This window comes from Falco rusticolus, chromosome 4 (assembly GCF_015220075.1).
Source record: "Falco rusticolus isolate bFalRus1 chromosome 4, bFalRus1.pri, whole genome shotgun sequence".
Classification (NCBI taxonomy): Eukaryota; Metazoa; Chordata; class Aves; order Falconiformes; family Falconidae; genus Falco; species Falco rusticolus.
Genome location: NC_051190.1, coordinates 21,726,440 through 21,753,421, shown reverse-complemented (window position 1 = coordinate 21,753,421; position 26,982 = coordinate 21,726,440). Strand labels below are relative to the sequence as shown.

Genomic DNA, 26,982 nt, shown 5'->3' with positions numbered 1-26,982 from the left:
GAAGCGCCTCAGCAGCAGTTGTCACCCGGGGAGGCTGTGGCGAGAGCAGCCATGGCCGCGTCCTCCGAGCAGAGGCGGCGCCCGAGGGACCCGCACGGGCTCGTCCCGCTGCCCACGGCCACCCGCCGAGCCCCGGGCCTCCAGGCTGGGCCGGGAGCCCTGTCCCGCCACGGGGGCACACGGTGCCGGCCCCGCCGCGGCCGCCCTCGCCTGAGGGACAGCTCCGCGCCCCACGGAGCCTTTCTCACGGCCTGAGGTATAAAATATGGGCGCGGGGAGCCGGGCAGGGCGGCACACAGCCCCGAGAGCCGACCGACAGGCCCACGGCCGCCGGCAGCACCCGAGCGCCGCGGGAAGCGCCGCTAGAGGCCGCCCCCCGGGACGCGGCTGCCGGGCTGGCTCAGGCGGCGGCTGGGGCTGCGGCTCCTCCTCCTCCCGCCGCCTCCCCCCGCGCTGCCGGCTTCCCAGGCTCCTCTCCGGGTAAACAGCGATGGCCGCTGAGGAAGGAGGTGACGAGCCCCATAACAACATGGGGAATCACCTACAGCTGGTGCCCGGTAATGGCCGTTGCGGGCTGGGGGCGCGGGGAGGAGGCGCCGGGCGGGAGCGCCGGGCCGGGGAGGGAGGGGGCTGGACCCCGGTGCGTGGGCGGGATCGCGGGGAGGGCGGCGGGGCGGCCTGGGGGAGCCGGGGGGAGGCGGCGTGGGCCCGAGGGGGAGCCGGCGGGGCTGCGGGGAGCCCGGGCCGCCTTGCTGGGGCTGCCGTGGGGCGGGTGGAAGGCGGTGTGGCCTCTGGGGCGGCCCCCGGGCCCCGCTGGGCGCTCATAGCCGCCCGTAACGGCCGGGTCAGTCGGCGGTGCACGGCCGGGGGGGGGGGGTGGTGTAACATGCAGTGAAGGTGCCACCAAAGGGGCCAAACGCAGATACTCCTCTTGCTAAAGCTGGGCCTGTGTAAAAGCCCAAGTCTGAGGAAAGCATTCGTTGTTTTAGAAAGCCGCCACTCCACTTGAAACCCCCTCTAGCGCCATTAATAAGCAGGGAAGCGAGAGGTGCTGTGCACAGGACGTGAGAGCGGTGCTGGGTTCCACACGCTGTCCAGACTCCTGCAGGATTTATGGTGGAGTTTTGGCTTGGCTGTCTACGCAGACCAGCGTGATTCCTCATTTGGACACCTACTATGTAATAACGTGCGTTTTTCAGGTTTAGTCTATAGTGCCTCCAAACCGACAGGAGATGGTACGGTTTTGGAAGCAGCTCATGCTGAACTGGGAGAAGCACTATTTCAGAATAAGCATGCAGAGGAGAATGTAGCAGTAAGTCCTGCCAGTAACCAGTGTAACTTCCTATAGCAGGAGGTTCTTGTGAGCATTTTATGCCTGTATATTTAAAATAATATGAAAATCCTTCCCATATATTTTAGGAAATAGAGCCTTAATATTTCCTACCCTGTTCCCTTTTTTTTTTTTTTTTTTTTTTTTTTTTTTTTTAAATGGGGTTCATGTTGCCTCATTTCTGCACAAAGGTGTTGAGAGTAGTTTTGGTAGTGTTAGTGGGCCAGCATGAGCATCCGGGAACACCTAACCTGCCGCAAAGGAGATGTGAGCCTTGTCATGCATGGTGCCTTTGGCATTTGCCTTTCCCTTGTTTCTTCGTACTGGAGGTCTCGCTAATCTTGAAATTAAAAAAATCAGCAAAAAGATGTAGTTAAGGGTGTAAAAGATGCAGTTTCTTTTGCCTTCCGTCTCCTGTTCCTGTAGTGTGATCGAGGAGGAGAGTGAAGACGGTAGTGTTTTTTAGACATTCACATGGTGCTGCTGCAGTAAAATGAGTCATCGTTCCTCGCTGCCACCACACAGCAGCTAGTGTGCGTTTTTGGCAAGAATGAGCAAAAGTTTGCAGGGCACAATTCTTTCTAATCAACTGCTGTTAATTCCTTTTCTGTTCAGAAAAACAAGTGAAACGGCCTGTCTCTAAAAGGCTATTAAAACTGCTAATGATTGATGCAACTTGATGAGAGTACATGCAAGCCAAAATATAATTTTTGATTGTCAGTTTCCCTCCCCCCCACTGCAGTGATGCCCCAGAACCAGATGAAAACTTCACACTCTCCCTCAGTCATGCTAAGCAAAATGCTGGCTGTTTTGTACATCTTAAAACATTTATGGTTAGGGTTCCTAACTGAATATAATGTAAGAGAAATTTCATCTAGAAATGGAATATTTTTAGAGTAATTAGGAAGATGATATCTTATTGCTTAAAGTTCTGTAATTAGGTAAAGACCACAGAGAGTCTGTAACCTCCTTTCTTGTCATGCTGGATCATTTCTTGTTGAGATAAGTACAATATAGGATGGATCCATTACATCAGCATGTTGTGCTATACCTCTTACAGAGAAGGTTGTGTAAACTATGTGATATTAAAAAAGAAAAAAAAAAAGGTGAAGCAGAAAGGTGACCGTTGACTAAACATTTTGTAAAGAACACATTTAACGAATGTGTCTGAAGGCCAAAAAGGAAAAGACTTACAAAAACTAGCTTACAAAGTCTTCTTCATTGTTCTTTTGTCCTCCCACTCAGAAATAGTAAGATCTCAGTGAAAGAGGGACGTGGTGCTCCCATGAAGACTCCCTTCTGCAGCATCTTTCTTTAGTAAGATTTGCCTGCAGTACCTTTCAGATAGGATAATCACTCCACCTTTTAAATTTTCGACTCTGGAGTATTTCTTAATTGCAAAGGCAGCAAACTGGATACACTATCGTAAAGATTATTTTTCAGCCTAGCTTGTAATCTGATAGCTTTCAAGATCTAAATGATGTTTTTCGGCACCATTGGGATTATCAATTACTCAGCAGCTATTGGTGTAAGAATCCTGCAGACTCATTTGCAAAGTTTATGATAACACCTATTCTAGATATATCATGGTACATAAATACTGTTTGCGTTAACAGAAATAGGATCAAGTAGTAACAGTTACAAATGTGTCACAATTATATTGCTTTTGTTTTGGTGTTTTGTATGGTAATGTGCCAAACAGTCAGTGAAACCAGCATTTCAGAGATGGGTATATTTTTTATTTATTTCAGTGTGTTTTTTAATTGATTTTAGGATATCTACACGGATAAATGTACTATTTATGCTTCCAAACTAAACCATACTGTTAATTCAACTGTCCTCTTGCCTGAAAGTAGTTTTAGGATTAACACTTGGAACTGAGAAATGGGAAGAAACTTACTAATCTTTATAAATAATATTATTAAAAAATAATACTTGAAATCCTTTGCAAAGTCATATTATTTGCTTCTGTAGTAGTTGCTTTTGCTGGGTTTGCATGTGCTGTGGTTTGTGTGTATTTGGCATGCACACAGGAGAGGCTGGCAGCAATGAAACTTTCTAAAAAAACAGCAGGAGTCTTTGCATGAATATGGGGCTTCAGATTACTTTTAACTTGCTTTATGTGTGCAGTTGTTCAGGTTTGTACTACTTCCAGCGTTGTATTCATCATCCTACAAGAAATTATCTGTCATTCTAGTGTACAGACAGAAGATGTTTAGAAATGGGATAAGAAAGTACTACTATAGTGAAAATCTGAACTGACAGACTTTGTGTGTTAATTTTCTTCCAAGAAAAGTTGTTCTTTAGTGTTCCAAAAATAAATTACCAGCTTTTGACCCTTTCTATAGAATGATGATTTTGCTGTAACAGCAAGAAAATTATTTCTCACAAATACAAAAATTGCTTCCCTGTGAAAGGTTGTAACCTGGGAATATTGAATGCATTTCTGTGGTTCTCTGATTTCTTTTCAGTATCTGAGTCTTTGCTGATTGATTTCCACACAATATTCTGTATTTTCTTATTAGCAGAGAGCGAGGAAGAGGATGACAATGAAATGGAAGTTGAAGATCAAGACAGTAAAGAAGCTGAAAAGCCAAACATCATTAATTTTGATACCAGTTTGCCCACATCACATGTGGTATGGTTTTTTATATATTGTCCATTGAATGCATCTTGAAGAGATTTTGGTTGGTTTTGTGTAATTCTATTGTAATATCCTTAAGCCAAAGAGCTAGTTTTATTTTATCTTTGTAAATGACCAAAACTACTTATACTACTGTCATTTCCTTACTTACTGTTTTCAGTATTTAGGTTCTGATATGGAAGAGTTTCATGGAAGAACGGTGCATGATGATGACAGCTGTCAGGTGATTCCAGTGTTGCCCCATGTGATGGTGATGTTGATTCCTGGACAGACGTTACCTCTTCAGCTTTTTCGCCCTCAAGAGGTTAGCATGGTGCGGAATTTAATTCAGAAAGACAGAACGTTTGCTGTTCTTGCATACAGGTAAAATAACATGAGTGGGTTTGCTGATGGTATGCAGCATGTATTTTTAGCACAGTTTTCTTCAGCTCCTAAATCAAAAGCAGATGGTTGCATCAATTCTGTGGTGAATAACATAAGTTGTGGTTTGAAATTGTTTCACAAAATTTGTCTTCTAATACGTAATGAAAAGGTTTTCATGTCATACTGGGTAGCTGCTTGACAGTATCACATTTGTATAGAGAAACAGTGTTGATCTCCTTTCCTTGTTTGAGTATCCTCTCAGTTTCAGTAACTGAATGCGCTGCCCCATCTTGCTTGAAGAATAAGCCTTGATCTGAAATGTAGAAATCTGATTCTTGTTTTGAGAACTGTTTTGTCGTAAAGGTGTATTTGTTTGTTTGTGTATAGATTAACAAGTGCAGACAAATGTTTCATAATAGAGTTCAGAGACAGGAGGTGATAGAAGAGAGGAGGATATAAAAGCTGATCTGTGCCAAAAGAAGTTGCGAGTGTTCCTCTCTCTTTCCCCCCAATTTACTATGGTTTAATTATGTAGAAGGTGGGACGTTATTTTTGTGAAAGTCAAATCTAAGGAACCTTAGTACTTTCAGTATCTGCATTTCAAAGTAACATTGGTGATCCCTGTGTTCCAAGAATTTCACCTCTAGACCCTAAAATAAAGGTCAACTGCCAAAAGCCCCCAACCAAACAAAACATTAGAAGTTGCTTTTAAATTGGAAAAATAATGATTGTGATTAGTTGAAGATATTTCACCAAGTTTACTTTTTTGATGAGACTGATCATGTACAGTCAGTGCAGGTAGACTAACTTGTGAAATCTGAATGAACAGTGCTGTTTGCAGGGTAGGTAACCTTTTTAATTCTGATACTTTCAGTAATGTACGTGAAAGGGAAGCGCATTTTGGAACAACAGCAGAAATATATGCCTACAGAGAAGAACAGGAATATGGAATTGAAACTGTCAAAGTGAAAGCAATAGGAAGACAGAGGTTCAAGGTGCTTGAAATAAGAACCCAGTCAGATGGGTAAGAAAATTATGCGTTTAATTCTACATGCTGCAAATCTTGTTTCACCAAAACATTTATATTTTACTGCAGGTGCGTCTGCCCTGTCAGTCACACAAGTGACTAATTACTATAGATACAAACTGAATGCTTAATCAGTCGCTTCTCTGGTCGTTAAGGACTTCTGACATTTCTTGTTCTAAGACTTTCATGTTTTGGTTGTTAATAACTTGCTATAAAAGTCACTAAAGAGTATCTACGTGTAGCTTGATTTGATGTGTGTGAGAAAACATCTGTCAGATGACTTTGCTTCTTAAAAGTAAGTCAGGAGAAAGATGTTGATTTGCCTGCATTGTAAGTTCTAAAGCTTTATTTCATAATATCTCACATCCCTGTTTCAAACCAGATGTGAAATGAGAGAATACAATATCAAGTGAGTGCCTTCTGTTGTCTTGTGGAAAGCCTCCCTGATAGCAACCAGATTCCATTCCTTTGAAAAACTGTAGCTTTCATTTTCTGAATGGAGACCTTTCTAGAGATAGTCTGCATTGAACCTGTTCCACTTCATAACTTTATGTGCAATTGCAGCTCTGAAAGGCTGCAGGCAAGGGTCTGACACCACAGCTAATAACAATATGCTTGTGTATTCTTGTACTTTGAGGCTTAGTAGTTAAAGATCACTCAACAGCTTGCAGAAGGATTCAGCTGTGCGATTCAGATATGGAGAGGACAGTGTGCCCAGAGGGGTGGTGGTTTTTGTGAGAAGCTTCCCATGAAAGAGGAGGACTGGAGTCTTGATAATAATAATAATGGAGAAACAAGTTGCTTCTCTTATTAATTTTTTCCTTTGTAAAACAGAAAAGCACCTTGAGATTTGTGGACAAATACCTGAATATGGAAACAGGTTCTTGATTTTCACTAACTACAATCATCCCGTTATTTTTAAGTTTCTCAAATACTAAATCTTGTTTATTTTAACCATTGTCACAGTTTAGCACATCCTTACCTTCAGCAAGTCTTACCTCTTCCTTTCTGAGTGTTCACTGGTAGAAATGTGCTGCTGCTCCTGTTACTGGTTGACAGTTCTTTTCATGCGCTTGTCAAATATGCTCAAATCGGCTTTGATAGGAGTATTCTTTTCTATATTCTAGTCCTGTTCTTTTCCCTATTCCAGTGTGATACCTGTGATATTTAGAAGCTCCTCTTCTAGCCAGTTTTATCATTTTATATAAATAATACCTTTGTCCATTTATAAAAGTGACTAAGATCCTGAGCATTTAGTTAAAGAGTATGCTGAGTCGTCTTTTTCAAGTTCTTGACATCATGCTCTGCCCCATGCATTGCATCATGGGCCTCTGTCAACTCACTGTCCAGAGGTGCAGGTTCCAGACATTGATCCTGTGAGCAGAATTGCTAGAGGCTTTCATAATCTTTTCTGCGAGGCCTGTAACATCTTAATCCAAATCTGTAAATCTAATCATCTGTATTCTGCTATTGTTCAGTATATGGCATTGCTTTAGAAGGAGGCCTAGGAACAGTCTGAGCTCAGTTATTGTCATACACTTTTATAACCTGCAGCTGAAGAAATGAAGATGATGTGCGCTACTTGCTATTTCTCACTATGTGACATTTGGTTACAAATAATGTATTCCAAATTTTACAGCTTGGAAAAACCGTTGCTTGAACACAAGATGGCAGTACTTGGGTGACTACAGTAACGACAGCATTGTTACTGAGAATTCAGTATCCAGAAACAGTTAAGATGTACAGTGATTTTTGTTGTGCTGTTGAAGCATTTTATTGTGATGATTTTATATCGACTGACTAGCAGAGATCACTTAGACACAGCATGCTCACAAGCTTAATTCATAAATGCCAATTTTTAAAATTATGAAATAAAGGAGACTGATGTTTTCTCATGGCAAGCTCTAAATTTGTTGGAATGACTTTATATAGAGTTACTCTACTTTCAAATACTGTATGTTTTGTTGGTTTGGAGAGGCATTTAAAATAACATGTAGATTTGGTGCTCAGGGACATGATGGACTTGGCAGTCCTGGATTAATAGTTGGACTTCATGATCTCAAAGGTCTTTCCTGGCCTAAAAGGTTTTATAATTAGTGAACTTGAACCTCCTGCTATTGTCAGTGCATTTTGGAGACAAGAGTCTATGTTCTTCATTTCATCCTGAGCAAATTATCCTCTCTGGGTTATGAGATGCCCTCCAGACTCCTAGGCTTATGTGCTAAGTCTTTCTGTGAATGAACCTGGTAGTATGGCAGTTTGCTGTCACTTTTGACTGTGCATCAGATGGATGTGGGAAGGGAGTTGGACAGAAGAGTGTAATGTTCCATCTGTAGAAATAAATAATTTTCATTAAGATTGTGTTCCTATTTTTCATGTATTCAAGGCAACTAACAAAAGAAACAAGCATTACCAGTCTAAAATCCTTTTTGATAAAGAGGGAAAAGTACTGAGCTTCTTAGCAAGAAGAATATTTCCATGGTTCTTGGTGTTTCTGATTACTAAGTGCTTATGACAAAACATCATTTTATAATTTATAGTGAGTTATCTGAGTGTTGCCCCTGTAAGTAAAATCGGAAATTTGTGATGACGTGCATCTCAATAGTTGAGGTTTTCTGATGCATAATACTGTTAAAATGCAAAGTCCTTCCTGCTAGGCTGTATTCTTAGTAGCCACTGTTGCTGAACTCCTTGCGGAACAGGTGACCTGGTTGATGATAGGATATTAAAAGATGATCAGAGTCTATATCCAATTTCTGCTGAATTTGAACTCTAGGTAAGGACCTAAGCTTTTGTGGTTTGAAGATAGCAAACTGCATTTCAGCTCAACTTCCTTTCAGAGGGTTTGATATGTAATAGCTGACTTTTAGTTTATACCAAAAGTAACTTGAGGAGACAATAATCTAATGTACGGTGCTGAGATGGTAGCATATTCTGCTGTGTTGCCACTGACTACCTTTCTGTCCACCACAATGCTGACAGATATCTAGTGCTCTAAAATATGAAGGCAGCCTGTTGTATCCCATGGAAAAAGTAGCTCACTGTGAAAGTGGGGGGAACAGCAAAGAAACTTTTGCCGAGAAAGTTTAAGGAGTGATCTTTGTAGGGTTCTGTATGCCAGTGCAAAAAACATTTGGAAAACAGCTAATTCTGTTTTTTAAAGGAAAAGGAAAAACGGAGATTGATTCTGTTTTCAGTTTAGGTAGACCAGAGTCCAGTCAGTACAGTGGCTTTAATAATTTAGCCAAGGACATGAGATAATCTGTGTTGTAGAACAGTATTCATTTGGTTGGCTACAGATATACTGTATGTTCCCTAAGATAATTTGATTTACATTAGTACAACTTTTAAAGTCTGATTAAATGGATTGCTGCTTAAATTCTATAGTACTACATAGTAATGAATCTGTTACACCAGCCTATGTTTTTATAAGCAGTAACGTCCGTTTTTGTGAACTCTTGTATGTGTATATGTGTATGTTTCATTTGTGGTTTTTTGCCTTTTATCAGGATCCAGCAGGCTAAAGTACAAATCCTTCCTGAGCAAGTGCTGCCTTCAACAATGTCAGCAGTGCAGCTGCAGTCTCTCAGCCGATGCCATGTATTTCCTTCTTCAAAACCCACAGCATGGCAGGACCAAGCTATACATCAATGGTGGCAGAAGTATCAAAAGGTTAGAAGCTAGTTATGAGTTTGTTGGTTAGTTGTTGGGGTTTTTTTAAATTTTTGATGGTATTTTGAAAATCAGTATAAAATTCCATCTGTTCATCTTTAGGAGAAGATGTACAGCTGGGACACCAACCTCCTGCTTTTGTCACTTATTGTGATTGTTTATAAGGCATCAAAAGTGGGGAAATGCATGTTTTGTATTATGAGTTCTCTTTGGTTTTAAATACAGTACCATTAGATTACTATTACATAATCATGTAGTATTACAATTATTATTTTTTTACATAATCTGACACCTCAGAGAGAATTCTGGTTGGTAAAGCTTGTAGATGATGAAACATTGATGGAAAAAACAGAAAGTTTATAGGATATAATTTGTAGGCAGGTCAAAGAAGCATCTTAACTTTTACTGATGTTGCTTTGGCAATAAAAAATTTGGCAATCAGTGTTGACAGTGCCAGTGCCTTTGCTTTATACTTATCATAATGGTTTGGTTTTAAAAGTGAGAAGGCTTTTGTAACTTCTTCTGTAACTGATTTGGGTAGAAGAGGTTTTTAAAGAACAGAGGTGGTTTAGAGGTGACTCCCAGATTTCAATAATGGAAAGAAGACCTGTGATATCTCAGTTGTTTCAAATCCAAATTCCATTTGCTAATTTTGCTCTAAAACCTGCGTCAGTTAAAGGATTAACTTCTGTACCTGCAGTTAGTCATTTACAGAAAATGTGGGTCTGTGGTAGAATGACAGACTCAAGTTTTTTTTAACTCAGTCAGTTGTTATGTCAACTACCCATATGATTGTTGGCTGACAACTAGGCTGTACTTCACAGTTTTGAGCATGCTTTATGTTGCACTTTCATCTTGTAAATTTTTATATAACATATATCTAAAATTCTTGCTGACTTTTATGCTTACTCATTACCTTTGTCAGATCATAATATTTCTATGCAATCAACTTATTCTGGCCAATTGCACATGTATTTTGAAGTCTGTTTTTTCATTTATTACTCTTTAACAGATTTACCTTCTGTGGTAGTACATAATGCACCTTATATTTTTCCTCTTTTTTTTTTTTTTTTTTTTTTTTTTTTTTTTTTTTAACTGGATTTAGAAACTTACCAAAATGTTGTTATGGTACTAAAAGTGAAAAGACAGGAAAGGGTCTTTGAAATCTCTTAATTTTTTTTCATGCACTCTGCATATGTTGACATAGTAGTTACTAGTGGAAGATGATGCTTTTATACCCAGAGTGGGTGAATTAGCAGTTCCATGGTTGTATCAATTTTGTTTCCTAGAGCTGTTTTTAATACGTATGCAGACTTTAGACTTCTTTAGAGAGCTTCCAGAATTTTAGTTGACTGTGATTGTTAAAACAAACTAAACAAGTAGAGGAGAAATAATCATTATCAAGATGTTGGCATTGTCATTAGGGAATTATTCTGCTTTCCTATTTCTGCTTCACTGGCACAAATTCTGTCATTGCTTGTTAACACTATTTTTGCATCATGTCACTGCAGCAGTGGCAGTGCTTGGAATCAGGAGGGAATCACTGAGATTGTAGGGCAGAATTTTCAAGAGTCCTATGTGGCTGATGCCCAGCCTGAGCTACAAACTTTTGCATGGCCCAGAAGAATAATAAGGTGTGATTTGTGCTAGGCACAGCTGTGCTGTTTAAAAGGTGCTAAAAGATGGCTTTATACAAGTGAATGTGCACTTTTACCAGTATACAGCATTTTCCTTTAGGAGTCTGAAATAAAATTACTGTTGAAAGGATAATTTTGTTGGAATAAATGATGTTTCCCTTAATAAGCACCATGATAGTGTATTGTACTTGTATATTTATACCAGCAAAAGCGTTTCAAGTGTAAACCTCGCTCTTTCTCAGGCACAGTGCAGGCTTTTCAAAGACCAGCTATCATTAACAGGGGACAAATACACACAGGGAAGTTAATAGGACAAGAGTTAGCACTGAGGTCAGTAGGAGAGGATGTGGTGAAACAGGGCAACCTGACACTCTTGGTGGGGGGTGGGGGACAGACCGGGAGGGGGACGACACACATGACACACCAACGAAAAAAAAACCACCAAAACCTGAAATTGTGGGTTATTTATCTATTTATTTAGCGCACCATTTCAGTCAATGGCATAGAAAAGAAACTGTATCTTGAAGTCTCAGTATCAGTAGAGATCTTTAGAACTGCCTCCAACAGAGAAGCCTAGTAGCTCTCCTCATTGTCAGATGCAGGTTTGGGTTTGTTTTTTTTCTTCGGTGTTTTTGAACTCTGTTCCCCCCTCCAAAAAAAAAAACCTCCAAAAAACCTCAAACAAAAACCCTTCACATTAATAACAGACCTATTGATTCTCAGAATTATTGAACAAGTTCATCTGAGTTAACAAGCCCAGAAACAGTATGCTTCAGGGGGCGTGGAAATCCCTTTCCAAGTCTGATTCTATCAGGTGATAGCTGAAATGCAGTACACCCGCTTGTTGCAATAAGAATATTATTTTATGGATAGAGATGCAGATCCAGAGTAGGGACGTTGTCCTGTTGACCTCCATCACTCTAGTAATGTATGAGAACCGTGACTGTTTCCAGTATGACAGGCTGTACCTCTGTACGTTTGCTAATATAACAAGAAACATCAGAAAATGAAAGCTGCATTTTAAGAATGGTTTCTGCTCCATCAAGAGCTCCCCCTGTGTCAGCTGTACAGAAAATATACTTTAGCGCTAATTAGAACAGTAACTTGAGTTTTGGTGTTCCTGAATTCTTTCTTCAAAGTACCATTTATTTGCTGTGGATTTTAGTCTCTCTTGCCTGATTTTTCTCATTTGTAAAATAAGGATAGTTTCCCTCAAAGGGAAAATGAAAATTTACTTTGTATTTACAGAACAATTAAGAACTCCTCTTTTGGAAAGCAATGTGGCTGTGCAGTATACCGCTTTTTAGATTTTTGGTAACCTAAACCTATGAATTTAAATGTTCTGAAGTCACTGTAGGGAATTGGTTAACTAAGCAAATACTTTAACACTGCTGGAAATTTGGTGGTTAAGGAAAGCACTTATAATCTAGGGTTTCTTTCCTGCAGGATATGAATAAGCTACACAAGCTGAAGACTTTTTATCTGTGATGTTGGTAGCCACTTGTATTTTGTTCTTCCTAATCTGCTCAGTATTGTTGTATAGATGTTTTTGTACACAATTCAAGTGAACATGTTAGACTTCTTCACAGTGAAGTATAGTACCATAGTGTGGGCCACTGCTATTAGTAAAATTTTTGTTTTGAAGGAACACCCTTCAATAAAAAATAGTTATGAGGCCTTCAGGGGATTTTTTTTTCTTGTTGTTGTACTCCTCCTCCACATTTGTTTTTACTCAGTGTTCCATTTGGGTCTGAATTTTTCTTTATGGGATGTTGTTAAATAGATACTGTACAATATTTTGTTCACTGTCTTCGGATAGTTATAATAAAGCTGTTTACTAGCTTTTCAGAAGGCTGGCACAAACACTGATGTTCAGTAACTGTAGAAGAATGGCTGCAGAAGCATGGCCTTAGAATCTCTGAAGATCTGCACAATCCAGGCCTGATATTAGAATAGGTCTGTAATCAGAATTGTACTGAAATTGCTGTGCTGAAGTTAACAAGAAAGGTAGCCTTGAGCTATTCTTGAATCCTGAGACCAAGTAATTATGTTGTGCCAACAGGCCGTGGCTGTAACAAGCTACAGCTGCTGGGAAAGCAGGTGCAGGGCCAAGAAAGATAGGGACCGGTATGGGAAAATAGGGAGTAACAAACTACAAGGCTGAAGCACAGCAACACCATTAGCTACATGGATAGAATGCTTATTTTAGTCATGATAATTAGGGGTGGGAGAACCACGCGCGTTTAGAGACTACTAACCAATTATATTTCTGCTTTACGAATATGCATGTGTATCCGTTCTATATAAGTAGTGTTAGAAACTAATAAAGTTGAGCAAGATGCATAACTCATATTGAGCGTCTTCTTGACTCCGGCGAGCCCTTCTTCCAACAAGTAACCATTTCTGAAAACATGATTTCCATTAAAAATAGATACTAGAATGAGAGTGGATAGCAATATGCAATTAAACATCAAGATTGCCCATGTTTTCTTAATCAGTAATTGTTCTGCTGTGAGAAAACATCCTCTGGAACGCCTAACAAGTGTGTTGGTATTTTTAGTTATGTTTTTAACAGATTAGTTTTCCACTTAAAAAATACCATCATACATCCTTTGAATTTATATGTGTCATCTTAAAATGCCTGATACGGCCCATTAATCTCCTCCTTTCATTTTAGTTACTTATGCATTTGACTACATTGATACGAATAGTTTAGTCACCTCCTAGTGATTTGCTGTGGTTGCTGAAGGATAAGGAACAGATGCACTATCTAATAGTACTTAAATCTTCTGAACTGTCTAGATTTCAAGTAGATGCTCTTTAAAAAGGCGTAATTTCTTATTACTAAACATTAACACTTTTAATGCTGAGACAGGTTTTCTGAGAAAATCCATGTTGTCTGTCTTGTACAGAAGTCTTGTCTCTCAATGCATTTTGAGAAGTGGTTTAAAAGTTTCACATTCAAGTACTAGTCCTGATGGTGATAATTTATTGTATCTCTAAATAGTCAGGTACCTCTGTTCTGTTTTATTTGTTTGAATAGAATGGCCCTAAAATCTGGTAATGTTAAAGAATACATATTTGTGGTTTTGGTTTTAGAGGAAGTTCCACTGTGCAAGTCTGACATCTTGGCCTCCCTGGCTCTACTCTCTATATGATGCTGTAAGTTCACCCTGTTATTACCAAATAATCTACAATTAGTTTTGTATGATTTAATGTATAATTATTGAATAATGTAAAAGATTTTAATTTTGTTGGCTCATAAGTTACACTTCAAAGAAGTGTGTAGTTTTCAGTTTACTGGGAGAAGAGCACGAGGGACTTTCCCCTCTGGTCATTCCCTCGTTCCAGAGCATGTGTCTGTGGTGGATAACAGAGGTTTGGGTTCCAGCTGTTTTGTCTCAGAGCAAAAACTCAATCCTCTGTCCCACATGCTCCAGGTGAGTGTTTTAACCACAAGGGTGCTGGGTAGTCTCCATCTTTCTTGTTGGAGTTGCTTTACTCTATAAAGAAATACATACTTCTTGAATACATATATATATTAGTACATAAAGTAATGGGTGTAAGAGAGGCAAAGCAGGGAGGAGGCTAGCCCTCTTCGTGTTTGTACAGTTCTAGAATTTGAATGGTTGCATCCTTATCTCAGATGAGAGTTATAACCACCATAGGCCATTGGTTTATTTTGGCCTGTTTCCCATCCTATCTTACTCTTAATTTAAAATATGTAGATACAAAATGAGTCTGTAATTACTTTAAGTCTTAAAAGCTAATGTCCACTTAGGGAAAATAGCTTACTCTACATTTTGCTTCCTTTTTTTTTTTTTTTCCTAAGAAAACAGAAATACCAATGTATTTAAATTAGGCTTTTCTTCCAACAAAAGGAAACCTTGATGGAAAGAGTCAAGAGGCAGCTACATGAATGGGATGAAAATCTTAAAGATGAATCTCTTCCAACAAATCCAATAGGTATGATGTTGAGCTTATGAACTCAAATTTGGTTTGGGGGTGGTTTATTAAGTTCCTAAGAAAACAAAGCTTAGATTATCTTTTTATTGGCAATCCATCCCTCATCTCCAGTTTCCAGTAAATTTTGATGGTTGACTTTGGCAAAAGGATGATAGAGCTTTTAAAGACATGAACATCCTCCAACTCTGCCAAAACATGTTCAGCAAAAGAACTATTGTGCTCCATAGTGGGAGGAATGTGATATGTTTCATAAGAAAACAAGAGCCAAAAGTGTACTAGATTTTTTAAATAATTACTGCATAAGTCTAAATGTTAGTATGTATAATCTCTTTGTTCTTATTGCTTCTTACCCAGCATGAGGGAATATAGCACCAGTAACTAGTCACGGAAAAGTTGGGATGAGATTTCATGCCTTAGCTGGTATTGGGGTTATGCCCCAGTGAACAAGCCTCATCTCTCTGCAGGTCTCTAGGATCTAATAAGAGGGATTTTCAGTTGAAGCCTTTCAAATGGGGAAAAACATTTTTTCCTGTGTAGTCTCTCAGATGCCTGATAAGGGGGAAGTTTAAACTTCAGCCTTGAGTTAAAGTCAGTTAAGCACCACATGCAGGCCTGGGCTCAATAGTTTTGATGTACTTGGAGCTCTCATTTCTGATTTGCTTAAAGTAGTGGTTGAAAGTACTTCTTCTCTGTTTTGCCTAGAGTGCTGCTTAGAGGACCATATATGGAAAGCATATGAAATAATCAGAAAACAAAAAAATGCAGTATTTTTTTGGCACATCTTTTCTCACGATTCACAGCATATTGATACTTTGCTGACTTTAATTTTCAGCTTTTGAATTCTTTTACAGGCTGTAAGAATGGGATGATTTCCAGCTTAGCCAGGCTTTTGTTAGCTAAATTAAAGAAGCTAAATTAAATTTTTGTTAGCTAAATTGAAGACTGTAGTAAAGTCCACTACCTTTTGTGTTTGTGCCTTTTGATACCAGATAGAAGTTGCTGCCTGAGAATTTACTATCATATTAAAACTTCTTTTTTTAAAAAAAGCCACAAGGTCTGTCTTCTTGACTGAATGTTTTTTGGACCTAAATTTGTTCTGCTTTCAAATGTGGGAAAAAAAACTCCAGAAGGGATTTGTATATAGGGTATGTCTTTCTCCTTCTCACAGTATGCTAGTGAAGAATACTTTCTTAGTACTAACATGAGTGATATAACTGGGGTGTAATTTATGGTGGAGGTGTATGTTTGGGGGGGTTTTCTTGAATTGTCCCTTCTCCAATAGAAACATGTCTTTATTTTTTTTTTGGGGGGGGGGGGGGCGGGGAAGAGGAAGTGCAAGCATAAAGATAACCACTTAAGCATTGGTGGTTGGAAAACTCAGTAATTCACAGTCAAAGTGGAAGTCTGTATCAGGCAGTGTTCTCTGGGGGTCTGTTCTGGGTTTAGAATACATTACTTTACCAGCATTGTTCAGTCTCCATCGCTGGTGATCTTCAGTGTGGATTAGACAGCTATCGTAGAGGTTTAACGTGAGCATGATCCAGCCTTAGGGCAGAAGGATGTACTGAGATGCCCTCTAAAAGCCTATTATAAACCAAAGTTTTAGCATTCTATCTGTAACTGAGTAGAGGTAGTAGTTTCTGTTTCTCTCTGAAATTCTAACAGGCCTGCTACTTTCTGTTTTCTAGATTTTTCTTACAGAGTTGCTGCTTGCCTGCCAATTGATGATGCATTACGTATACAGTTGCTTAAAATAGGTAGTGCTGTTCAGCGACTCCGATGTGAATTAGATATTATGAACAAAGTGAGTATTGTTTTCTTTACTTGTCATTAACTTGTTCTCACAAAAAAAGAGTGACTGTTAAAATCTACTGGAAAAAAAGTGTATAACATTTCCAAGCAATACTTCTAGAGAGTGAATCTGTGTGTTCTTTTATTTCTTCCTTCCCCTTTAAAACTTTGCTCAAGAAAGAAAATACTCTCTCAAAACTAGACTTTATATTTGGCAGCAAGCAAGAAACATACAATAATGCTTGCTTTTGTTAGAAATCATATTTCAGCACCTCACAGTACTTTTTCAGCCAAGAGGTGGTGCTAGAAGTCCAGTGTTGCTCCTAACTATCTTACGAACATTGTAACCCCTTATTGATAGTATGAGACACCACAATCAAGTAGCATTGTGCCATGAAAAAATGTGGATTTTGTAACAAAAGATAAATCTTTGTAGTATTGAGCTAATGAGTATAAATAAATCTAAGTATTGGAGTGAAAGGATTTTTGCAAAAGGCATGTATTGACTTGTTAGGCAGTACCTTTTTAAGACATTCTAAAACTTGTCTTCTCTTTCCTTCTTTCCATTGTTATGGCCATGTATGCTCTAAATGTAGAATGTTACCTTTTTTTTTTACATAGTACATTTCTTTATAATAATAAATACTTTCTTAATAATAGTATCTACTATAAGTAAATTATATATCATAACAGATAATGCAACTAAATGTCAGTCAACTTCATGTTCAATCTAACTGTTTTAGGAACAGTGTTGTCAACAGCGTCTCCAACAGCAGTTCAGCTTGCTATTCTCTTTCCAAGGAGAAAATGCTGAAAAGAGCTATTGGTATAAACACAAGTTTTAACTGTAAACTTCTTTGTGTTGGATAGTGGTAACTGGAATATTTACTGTTCAGCTATTGACTGGAGAGACACATTAATATTTTGTTAGTACACGCATATCGCAAAGAATACCTATGTACATCCTGATAAATGCTCGACTTGCTGGTTGTAAGCTTGCTGGGGATACCAAAGTACTGTTTCAAATATTAGTGTAGCGTAACTGCAGTCACTGTTGTGTTTGTCTGCTGGATATAGTGGGAACTTTAGCTGTTTGCCTAAAGAGTGCTGCTGGTTCCTGGGGGAAGGAGAGCCAGAGTATCATTTTAATATTGTTTCTCTTCCCAAAGTTCATGCATCAAAACTTTGAAAGGGAATATACGGAGAAAAGGAGACAGGAAACATCTCTCCCAAATTCTGGGAGAAAAATGGACATGATTTTTTGTGAGGCTCTGTATTCAGCTTAAACTTCATTTGTCTTTCCTGAGTCAGAAACTCTGAAAATATTATGCTGTTCAGATACTACTAAGAACTGATAATGTTCAGTATATTGTATATTCTATATAAATCCATAAGTAACATGAGGACTTAAGTTACTCTCATAAAATATAAGATAAAGTTGATTTTTAGCCTAGGTGTTTTCTTCATCAACATGTGACATTTTGTTCTGTAAATGTGTTTAACTGTTCTTTATTAGTGTGAGAATGGTGTGTTACGGTTTTTTAGCAACACTTATTTGGTCATTTCTAGTCTTATTAAGCCAGGGTTCTTTAAGAAGGGGTGCTCTGGCAGCATAGCATACATTTTGATGTACTTGAGAAGGATGGACTTAACAAGTTTCATTGTTCAGAATGTAATTTACGGGAATATAACTGATTGTAAGACCTGATCCATTTTCTTTTGTATTTGACATCAGTGAATTGTATTGCACTTTCAATAGCCTTTCCTTCTATGAAAGGCAGTTAACTGTTTCTGCGCTAATTTTTAAAGGAATGTACATCACACACAGGTATAACACTTCTGTGAATTCTGCTTGAGCATGCCAATTGTAATAATTAGATTGGTTTGGAAACGGAGGGATGGAATTAAGTAGCTGTCTAAACTGGAGTCTGAGAGGGATATATGAGCATTAGATTACAATCTGTAATTTAAAAGAGTGAGAGATAGTAGGCATTAAAGGTTCTTGGTAGGAGAGGAAGGCCAGGTGAGCTTTGAGAAGGGAAGTGGACTGGTGTATGATAAATAGTATCTGTATAGTGGAGCCATTTTCTTCCCTCAATCTCCAAGATTAAGTAAGACAGGGTGTTGAAAGTGTAGGGCAGAACCAGTGTCACCTGCAAGAAGGATGCTGGAGGGTGGTAAAATGCAGCAATGAGCCCAGAGCATTCTGAGTGAGGAAAGAGTAAGAGAGTAAAGACTGGCGTAAGCCTGTGTAGTACCACATGAGTGCAGGAGTCGGAGGTCGGGGAGAATCGGAAGCACAGGCTGTGATCTGTGGCAAGTTCTGAAAGGATATACGTTCGCACAGGGACTTGTCCAGGTGAAGATCCTAGGCTCCGCGTTTGGTTCCAAAATATAGTAGATCATTTTTGGGGAGTAGTTTCACATGCCTTAACCTTAAAAAGAGGTAGAAGTGATGCACCTCCTGAAAATTAATGGTAGTGTTCTACTAAACTGAATTAAATGCTTATTTTCTGGGCAATGTCAGTGATGAATTGTTTCATTCTACTTTGTAGAAATTGTAGATGATAGATTAATCTGTTATAATCTTTAAGTGAAAGTTCAATATGTCTTACATATTTTTCATGAGGAAATTAAAACCATCGATCTACACTACTCTCAAATTTTAGAAAGACTTAATGATTGCATTTGTACTCATCTACTTTTCCTGTGTTGTATTTTAGAAGAGCAAAGGTTTTGCTTCTAAATTAGCTTTTGGCGATCTTAGAAGGTTGACTCATTTATTATTATCTGGTGTAGTCAGATCCTTTTTTGTATGTGGATTTTTGGGGCAGGGGAGGGAAGTTTATAAAAATCGGTTTGTCTTTCAGATAACAATTAATGTTTACCACGAGTAAGTAAAATGCCTAGAAAAAAATGCATCCTTTGAAAGGGAAAGCATAAGTGACTGCTGCCCAGATAAACAAAGAAATTGGTACAAATTCTGTTCTGAGGGAAGGGGAGAGGCATTTTTATTATTTGCCACTGTGCTAACAAGCATCTGGAAACGAATGAAATTACCCTCTTTGTTCTTCTTTTCAAGTGTACATCTCTTTGTTGTAAGCAATGCCAAGATACAGAAATAACTACCAAGAATGAAATATTCAGGTGAGTTTATTGCTCTACATCTTCGGGAGGTTCTTGATCAGAAACATTGGCACAGCAAAACAGATTAAGCTAGGTTATGTCTTACAACTACTGTGTTTTCCACATCTCTAATAAAATTTAAGTAAATACTTATAGGGATTTTCCTTTATAAAACAAAGCAGGTTACTTGAGCTTTTTTAATAAGAAGTTGGTAAGTCTGAACATCATCGTGTATATTGTAACAGGAGTTAGTGTGAAAAGCCATGTTATGCCACCTAGTCCAGCACCTTGCCACTATGCACTCAGCGGTAAGTTTTGAAATATAAATTCGTTACGTTGGACAAAAAAAGATCTGTTATTTCTGAATGAAGTTCATGAATTCCCCAGTTTTATTTCTCAGCACTTCATCCTGACTTCTGTGTGTCCACAAGCTTCAACAGCAGATTAAAATGCATGAATTGGGTGGTATAGATAAGCTCCCAGGATGTTGTCATGTAAGGAAATTGCCTATTTATGTCATTAAGCATTATGAGACCTTTTTTATTTTAACAGTATATGGTTATTCCTAGTAACTGTACTAGGCAGTATGTTCCCATTATGTCTTTGACCTATACAATATCTTCCATGTTCAATGATGATAAGACTATACATTTTCCAAATAATATTTGCTTCTGGTTGTCTTGTCACTATTTTAATGTTGAATAACTAATATCTGTCCATCATCTGTGATAATGTGAAGGTTAAAAAATTAACAAAGCAAGACTCCCCACAGTTTTCCTTTATCAGTGTGCTAAGAAGCTGATGTGGTAATTAAAAGCTATTTCTTATCTTCTAATCAAATAATAGATTCCAGAAACCATGATTCCTGCTGTGTCAATATGATGTACTTTAACAGAAGAATGAGAAGTTAGTGTAATGAATGAACATTTTTGCTTACTTTTAAAGTTAGATTTTAAAGTAGCAATATAGGTGTCACTTGGTTTTGTTGGAAAATGCTATTCAAAAGCAGCGAGTAAAATAAATTATGAGTCTATCATGTACTTTTTATACTGAGCTGTAGGTTTTTGAGGGAAAGATTATTGACTGCTTTAAATGAGGTAGATTCCATAGCATCCTGTCAGCTGTCCCCTAAGTAACTTGTCCCTTTTAACAAACAGCTGGGTGAAGTTCATCTGAACACAGGAATATTTTAATCCTTACTTGTGATAATATCTTCTTAAAAACCTTTTCTGAAACAGGGTTTTAGCAAATAGGTAACAGGAATAATTTATGTCAGTGACAAATGTGTGGGATTTATAACACTGGACACGTAAATTTCTGCACTTATAAGAAAATTTGACCAATGATACTTTACGTTAGTAACTTTTTTTCCCCCCAGTTTTTAATAATGTCATTAAAAATACTTTTTCCTACAGCGTGAAGTAGTTCTGCTGCTGCAGAAGATAGTTTTAAGCATGGTTGGCAGTTTTTCCTCCATTTACATTTGACAGCCTTTATTTTTCGTTTCTTCCTTGAACTCTGACAAAATTATTAATTATCTGTTATAGTTTATCCTTATGTGGACCCATGGCAGCATATGTGAATCCTCATGGGTACATCCATGAAACCCTTACTGTATATAAAGCCTGCAACTTGAATCTCAGTGGACGACCATCGACAGAGCACAGCTGGTTTCCTGGGTAAAAACATTTTAAAGAAACTCTATTAGTAAATGACAGAAATTTGGTTGTAAGTGTATTCCTGTGATGGTGAAATATTAAACATGCCATTTTTGAAAAATATGTCATCATTTTACTCATATGAAAAATAGGAAAGTAGATACAGACTTTTTCAAATAGGGAAAAAAATGGAAAATTCTGATAGAATGTTTTCAGAATTTTGCTTTAACTTATTTAAAAGTATGGGAGTCTTAGGATTTTAAAACATAGTCTAGCATCGGACAGTTACAGACAGGATACTGATTGTCTGGGACTTCCTTTGTGTATAGTTTTGATTAAGCTGCAACTAAAATTTTAATTGTTGTTTCCATGCAGTTTTCTTTGATCATTAAGTAAGTAAAATACAAGTGAAAACCAGAATATATAAATGCAGTTATTCTACTGAAATACTTTTTAGATCTAAAAACTGGATAAATATTACAAATAAAATAATCAGATTGATACAAATGTTAGTAATTTTTAGATTCACGTATTTGTATTAATCTGATTTCTTTCTTTTTTTTTTTATTTAGTCTGGCTCTCTGAAACAGTAGCAGAATTAACTGTCAAGATGTAAAAGTTTGCCTAATAATGACAGGTCTTGCATCAGAATGTCACCCCTCTCCAGTAGCTTAAATTTAATTTTTGTGGCTAGATAGGCATTCATTCTTCAGGCACTCACTCAAAAGTTTGAATATTTAACTCTTAAAAAGACCTGAAATGTCAAACTAGACTTGAACTTTAGTTTCATAAAAATATTCTTTAAACATATTTTCACCAAATCGTTCTTCTGTGTGGTCCTTTTTGTGCCAGAGAGTCAAAAATCAGTCTTCTGTCCCTTTTAAACCAGCATAAAATAATACGTTGCTGTATCTGTAGCCAGTCCGTCGTTCTTGACTAACACATGTATACAGTTACTCTTCCATTTTCTCATGTTGATCTTGGTGGGTCTTTCCTGGATTATCACACAGCACTGAGTAATGACTTGGAGGGTGTATGGCATATCTGTCACAAGACCTGCGTGCCTAGACTCCCTGAAGAAAACTTGTGGCTTATAATATCTGGAGTTCATTTTTTTTCTTCCTTATGTGTTTTCTCAGCTCTTGTCTTCTATAAGGGTTTTGAAATACTCATGTTCTGCCTTTCAGAACTGTTAAAGGAAAGCTCTGTTGCTTTGGAAAGTGCAGTTCCCTGTTAATCTAGGAGCAGTGCAAAAATCACTTTTTATTTCCATTGAGTAACTTACTTTCTCAGAATCATTTTCTGACTCTTCAAGGCAAACAGCATTTCATCATACCGTTGAAATGTTGTGCTAATAAAATACAAAATGCTTTAGTTGCCTTCTCTGTTTAGAGGCTGATCTTTATTTTCTTTTTTTTTTTCCTTTTTTTTTAAGATCCTCCCAGGTTTTTAGATGGGAGCACCTTGATTACCAAAGATTCTTTGAAAATGTAGCTTGAAACTAGTATTACCTTTTACCTGATGAGTGAGCTGTGTTCCAGCAGTTTTGAAGTGTCCTTTTCTTACATGTTGGCATCAGTTTGTTTTTTTGGCTTTTTTTGTTGTTTTTTTGGTAGGTATGCCTGGACTATAGCCCAGTGCAGAATCTGTGGGAACCATATGGGATGGAAGTTCACAGCTACCAAAAAGGATATGTCACCTCAGAAATTCTGGGGGTTGACACGATCTGCTCTCCTGCCTCGGATCCCAGAAACAGAGGACTCAGGCCATGATAGATCGCCGTTACTCTGCCTGTAATCTGGTAACCTGCTTTGGAGATGAACAGGCAGTAGTCTCTCTCTTAAATGCATCTGCTCGGTTCTGCTTCTGATGCTTACTTCAACTTAAAAAAACCAAGAACCCACACCCACACACAAAAAACCAACCAAACAGGCAGGCTTGCTACAGTTGGGTTTGGTGTGCATCCGCATTGCTGTGGTTTCAGCCGCAGTGAAAACTGAAGGTGGAATCTTTAGTATGACAGCTGAGGAGAGGAGGTGGCATGACGCACCAAGGAATCTTATCTGATCCATCTGGACAGAATGGACACTGAACATTCTCTTTCCTTGTGTAATTTCAGAAAATGTTTACTGCTATCAGCTTGCAGTGAAAGAAGGTGGGGGGAAAGTAAAATGACATATAAACAGAGTAATTTATGCAATATATGTATGATGGTAGATACCAGTTACTTGCTGCGGAGTATTTTCCATAGTATACTTAAATGTGTTTTCACTGAGAATCCCTGTTTCTAACTGTGTGGAGTACTTCAGATTTTATGCTTGTGCTGTTTCTCAGATATTCACTGAAAAACCATCGAAGAGAGTGCCAGCCTGAAGTATCGCTGACTGACACTGTGTTGGTAATGTCAGTGGCAGTGCCGTAACTGGCAAAAGCCAGAGTTCCTGCAGCTGGAACAATTCCATCACAGGATGTCCTTTGGAAGGAACCTGTGTGAGGTATTGGTCCTTACACGTCTGAGCTATTTAGTCTCTTAAAATTTACACTATTTATACAACATATGCAGGTCAGTCCCAGACCATAAAGAAGTACTTTGGCATTTACTGTTGAATGTGCTTGCATTTACCTTTCAGGTTTATTTCTGTGAAGATTAGGTGATCAGCATACATGTCCAAGGTTCTGTGAAGTGCCCTCTAAAATACTTAACTATAGCAACTTTTCAGTAGTGTTTATTTTCACAAGGGGGAGGTAATATCTCTTAATATTTTTTTTCTTTTACATTTTCATATCATAATTAAATTTCACATTATCACCCTTACAGAGAGCAAGATTTTTGAAATAAAACAGAAATAAAAGGCAGTGCTTTTTTTCTTGCCCCCTTTTTTTTTTTTTTTTTTTTTTACTGAAATGCTGTCTGTGCTACAGAAATTGGGTGCCAAAATGGGGCAGCTTTTGTGACTGATTTATTGGGTGGTTTTTTTACCTCAGAATGCACTTTGGTGATGGAAACTGAAGATTTCTTCAGTATGTTTGTATATGTACGCACGTTTTCTTTTGAAGCTTTATCATTCACTCTTTATTTCTTCACAGTAAATCTTTGAGAACTTGTATTGTTATAATGGCACAAAACTACTTAAGATGCCAGCCACCGCTTGCTCATTCTTAATCGTGGCCCTACACCAGACATGCGTAGCACGGCCAGGTTACTCGGTGAAAGGCCAAGTCAGACCTGCGAGACAAGCCGCTGATGTAAATATGGCCCCGGCTACAGTGCAGCTGAAGAAGTACCCTGATGCAAAAAGATGCTAGGTGCTGAAAGGCTGTTGGAGTAGTTTATCATGCTAGGTATGTAGAAACTAATGATTGTGTAACTCAGGTTTAGTTCTTTGAAGCCTTCTACCTCTGTGCTTCTGTGATAACTTTTGTTCTCTCCGTAGGCATCTTTAACAGTGCATTTAATTTTGTGTGCAGTGCTCTGACTTGCCAGTGAACTGTGAGAAGCAATACTTCTTTGAATACAATTCTGAACAAATAGAGGGTGAATGATGGCTCATTTTCTTCGAGAAAACATTCTGTATTTTGATTGTTTCTATCTATAATAAGCTCTCAAAAGGCTGAAGTGATAAGCACTAGTGTGAGAGTGAGACTGTGAAACCTTTGTGCTTTGATAACCGCTGAAATCATACTTGGCTTTCCCCACACACCCCGCACATGCACACACACGGAGGTGCACACCACAGGCATGTGTGCACACAGACACACACATATCTTAGTTGTAGACCTGGTTTATTTTTCCTTTCGAAGATCCCTAGTATCTGTTGTTCCCTTTACCCTCAACAAGGCTTGGTGGTGGCAGGAGCTCTGAGGGTGCTTTAAAGTCCCTTCTGATGCCATTCCATTTAAGTATTTTCTGAGGGTAGAGTGAGTGAGGTTTTCCAAATTATGTTCTCAGCTGTCGACGAACTTCATAAGGTATTTGGGGTTTTAGCCAAGTCTTTTGGATTGCCTCAACTAAAAATAGCATTACGTTGGCAATGTTTGAATACAAAATAGGCATAATTTTTTGTATTGTGTATATATAGTCAAATGTAAACTAATATAATGAAGTGAGGTAAGTCAAGAGTAAATTTAACACTAATTTAATTTTATTGTTAATGCTGCTGTTCCATCTGCCTAACCTTCTGTGTAATGTTTGCCGTTTCAAAGTCCATGACACTTTCCAGGCTGAAAACAAGCATGGTTCAGGTTGCTGTGAAGATGATGAGTCTTGCCATGGGGAAGCTGGCTGTTACAGTGCTACACATGTAAGAATGCTCAAAACGTACAGTATGTGACTTACAGGGTGGATGTGGAGTTGGGGATGGTTCTATACATTGGTTGTGTCTTTTCTCCTTTTTGGAGAGAAAACTTCTAGAAGGGGATTGTGGAAAATTATTACTGGCAAATATGGACATCGTATGCTTTTGAGAGCTAATACAAAGGAAATCACATTTAATGATAATTTACTACATTCATTGATGGGCGTGTACCTTCATGCATTATTTAATCCAACTGACTGGCTGGTTGCTGCCAAAAGGGATCATTTTTCTCTTCTCCCCCACCGTAATGTCCGTCCTGATGTGAGCTCTAGGATTCGGCAGTCACGGGATTGGTGTCCTGGCTGTGCAGCCACGTCCGTGTCTGCTCTGACGGAGGGAGGAGGGATGAGCAGGTGTCATGTAGGGACAAGAGGGGGACAGCCCTGTGCAGCAGCAGGTCTCAGCTGGACTGCAGTACATGTAGCATAGAATAGCTTATTTTCAGGCCATCATTAAAATAGCATAAAGATGTCACACAATCAGAGCCTGTAATATTGCAAGTTTTCATATATTTTAGTTTTGATGAATGGGTAGAATCACACACCACACGTGTACACCGGGTCTAAAACACATTCAGATACTTTGCCATTTGTTTTTTAATAATGCCATTTTTGTATGTGCGCAATTAATTTTGTTCCTCTCATTGGTTTTTCACCTTTAATTGCTTTGTAAAAGCTGCGGAAAGGGTAGCAAGTTCTGCGCTTTAACTTTCCTCTGTCTGCCTTTTGAGACAACTTTTCAGGAAAACCTTGTTGCTTGCAAACATTTGCAAAGAATAAAATGCAATTTGTTTCAAAACTGATTTTTTTTTTTCCCTCTGATTGTTGGGAAGAATGAAAATGCTGGGGGTTACACTGTGTTTTAAACTGGTTAGCTTCAAAAAGCACTGTGTAAGGTGAAAGTTCTGGCTTCAGAGAATGTGCTGGCTCGAGTGGCAAAGGACAGAGAAGGTAAGAAACAACATGGAGACAGTGTAAGTTGTTATCCTGATGAATAACCAAACTGAAACATTAAATCCTTCATCTCAAGCTCTCTTCTCACTTATCTGTGCACTTACTTGCTTTAATCCACCTGAGTAATTCTTAGCTTCAGTCCCAAATCCTTCTGTATTAACTTGCCAACATCTAAGATTTATTATTATAAATTATATATTTTTTCTTCATGTGTGTGTGTATAGATATATATATATATGTGGATTTGTATGTGTGTATAGGTGATCTGTCTCTCTCTGGCTCTAAACATTATTTTTAAGTACATAGTGCATGATAATAAATATACATCATAAAAAATATATACTAATAGTATATAACTAAAAATATATTTTTAAAATATATATATATAAAAATCTATGGTAACTAAACTTTTTATGTGTGTGTGTATATATATTGAATACCCATTATAATAAATATGTAA

General features: G+C 38.3%; 1 protein-coding gene across 3 annotated transcripts; it reads left to right on the top strand.

The window, feature by feature from the left end:
• The first annotated feature begins 167 nt into the window (after positions 1 to 167).
• CRBN (cereblon) lies at positions 168 to 26,371 on the top strand. 3 transcript variants are annotated; one of them, XM_037382593.1, is made up of 11 exons: positions 380 to 557; positions 3,859 to 3,968; positions 4,135 to 4,337; positions 5,212 to 5,361; positions 8,874 to 9,036; positions 13,773 to 13,835; positions 14,555 to 14,639; positions 16,328 to 16,443; positions 19,513 to 19,577; positions 21,104 to 21,235; positions 22,831 to 26,371. In XM_037382593.1, exons 1-11 carry the CDS (start codon positions 491 to 493, stop codon positions 23,009 to 23,011), a joined length of 1,335 nt encoding a protein of 444 aa, XP_037238490.1. In that variant the 5' UTR covers positions 380 to 490; the 3' UTR covers positions 23,012 to 26,371. The 3 variants fall into 3 exon arrangements, with proteins under 3 accessions (XP_037238491.1, XP_037238490.1, XP_037238489.1); XM_037382592.1 differs by having other exon boundaries at positions 385 to 557; positions 3,856 to 3,968; XM_037382594.1 differs by lacking the exon at positions 5,212 to 5,361 and having other exon boundaries at positions 168 to 557; positions 3,856 to 3,968.
• Positions 26,372 to 26,982: the final 611 nt, after the last annotated feature.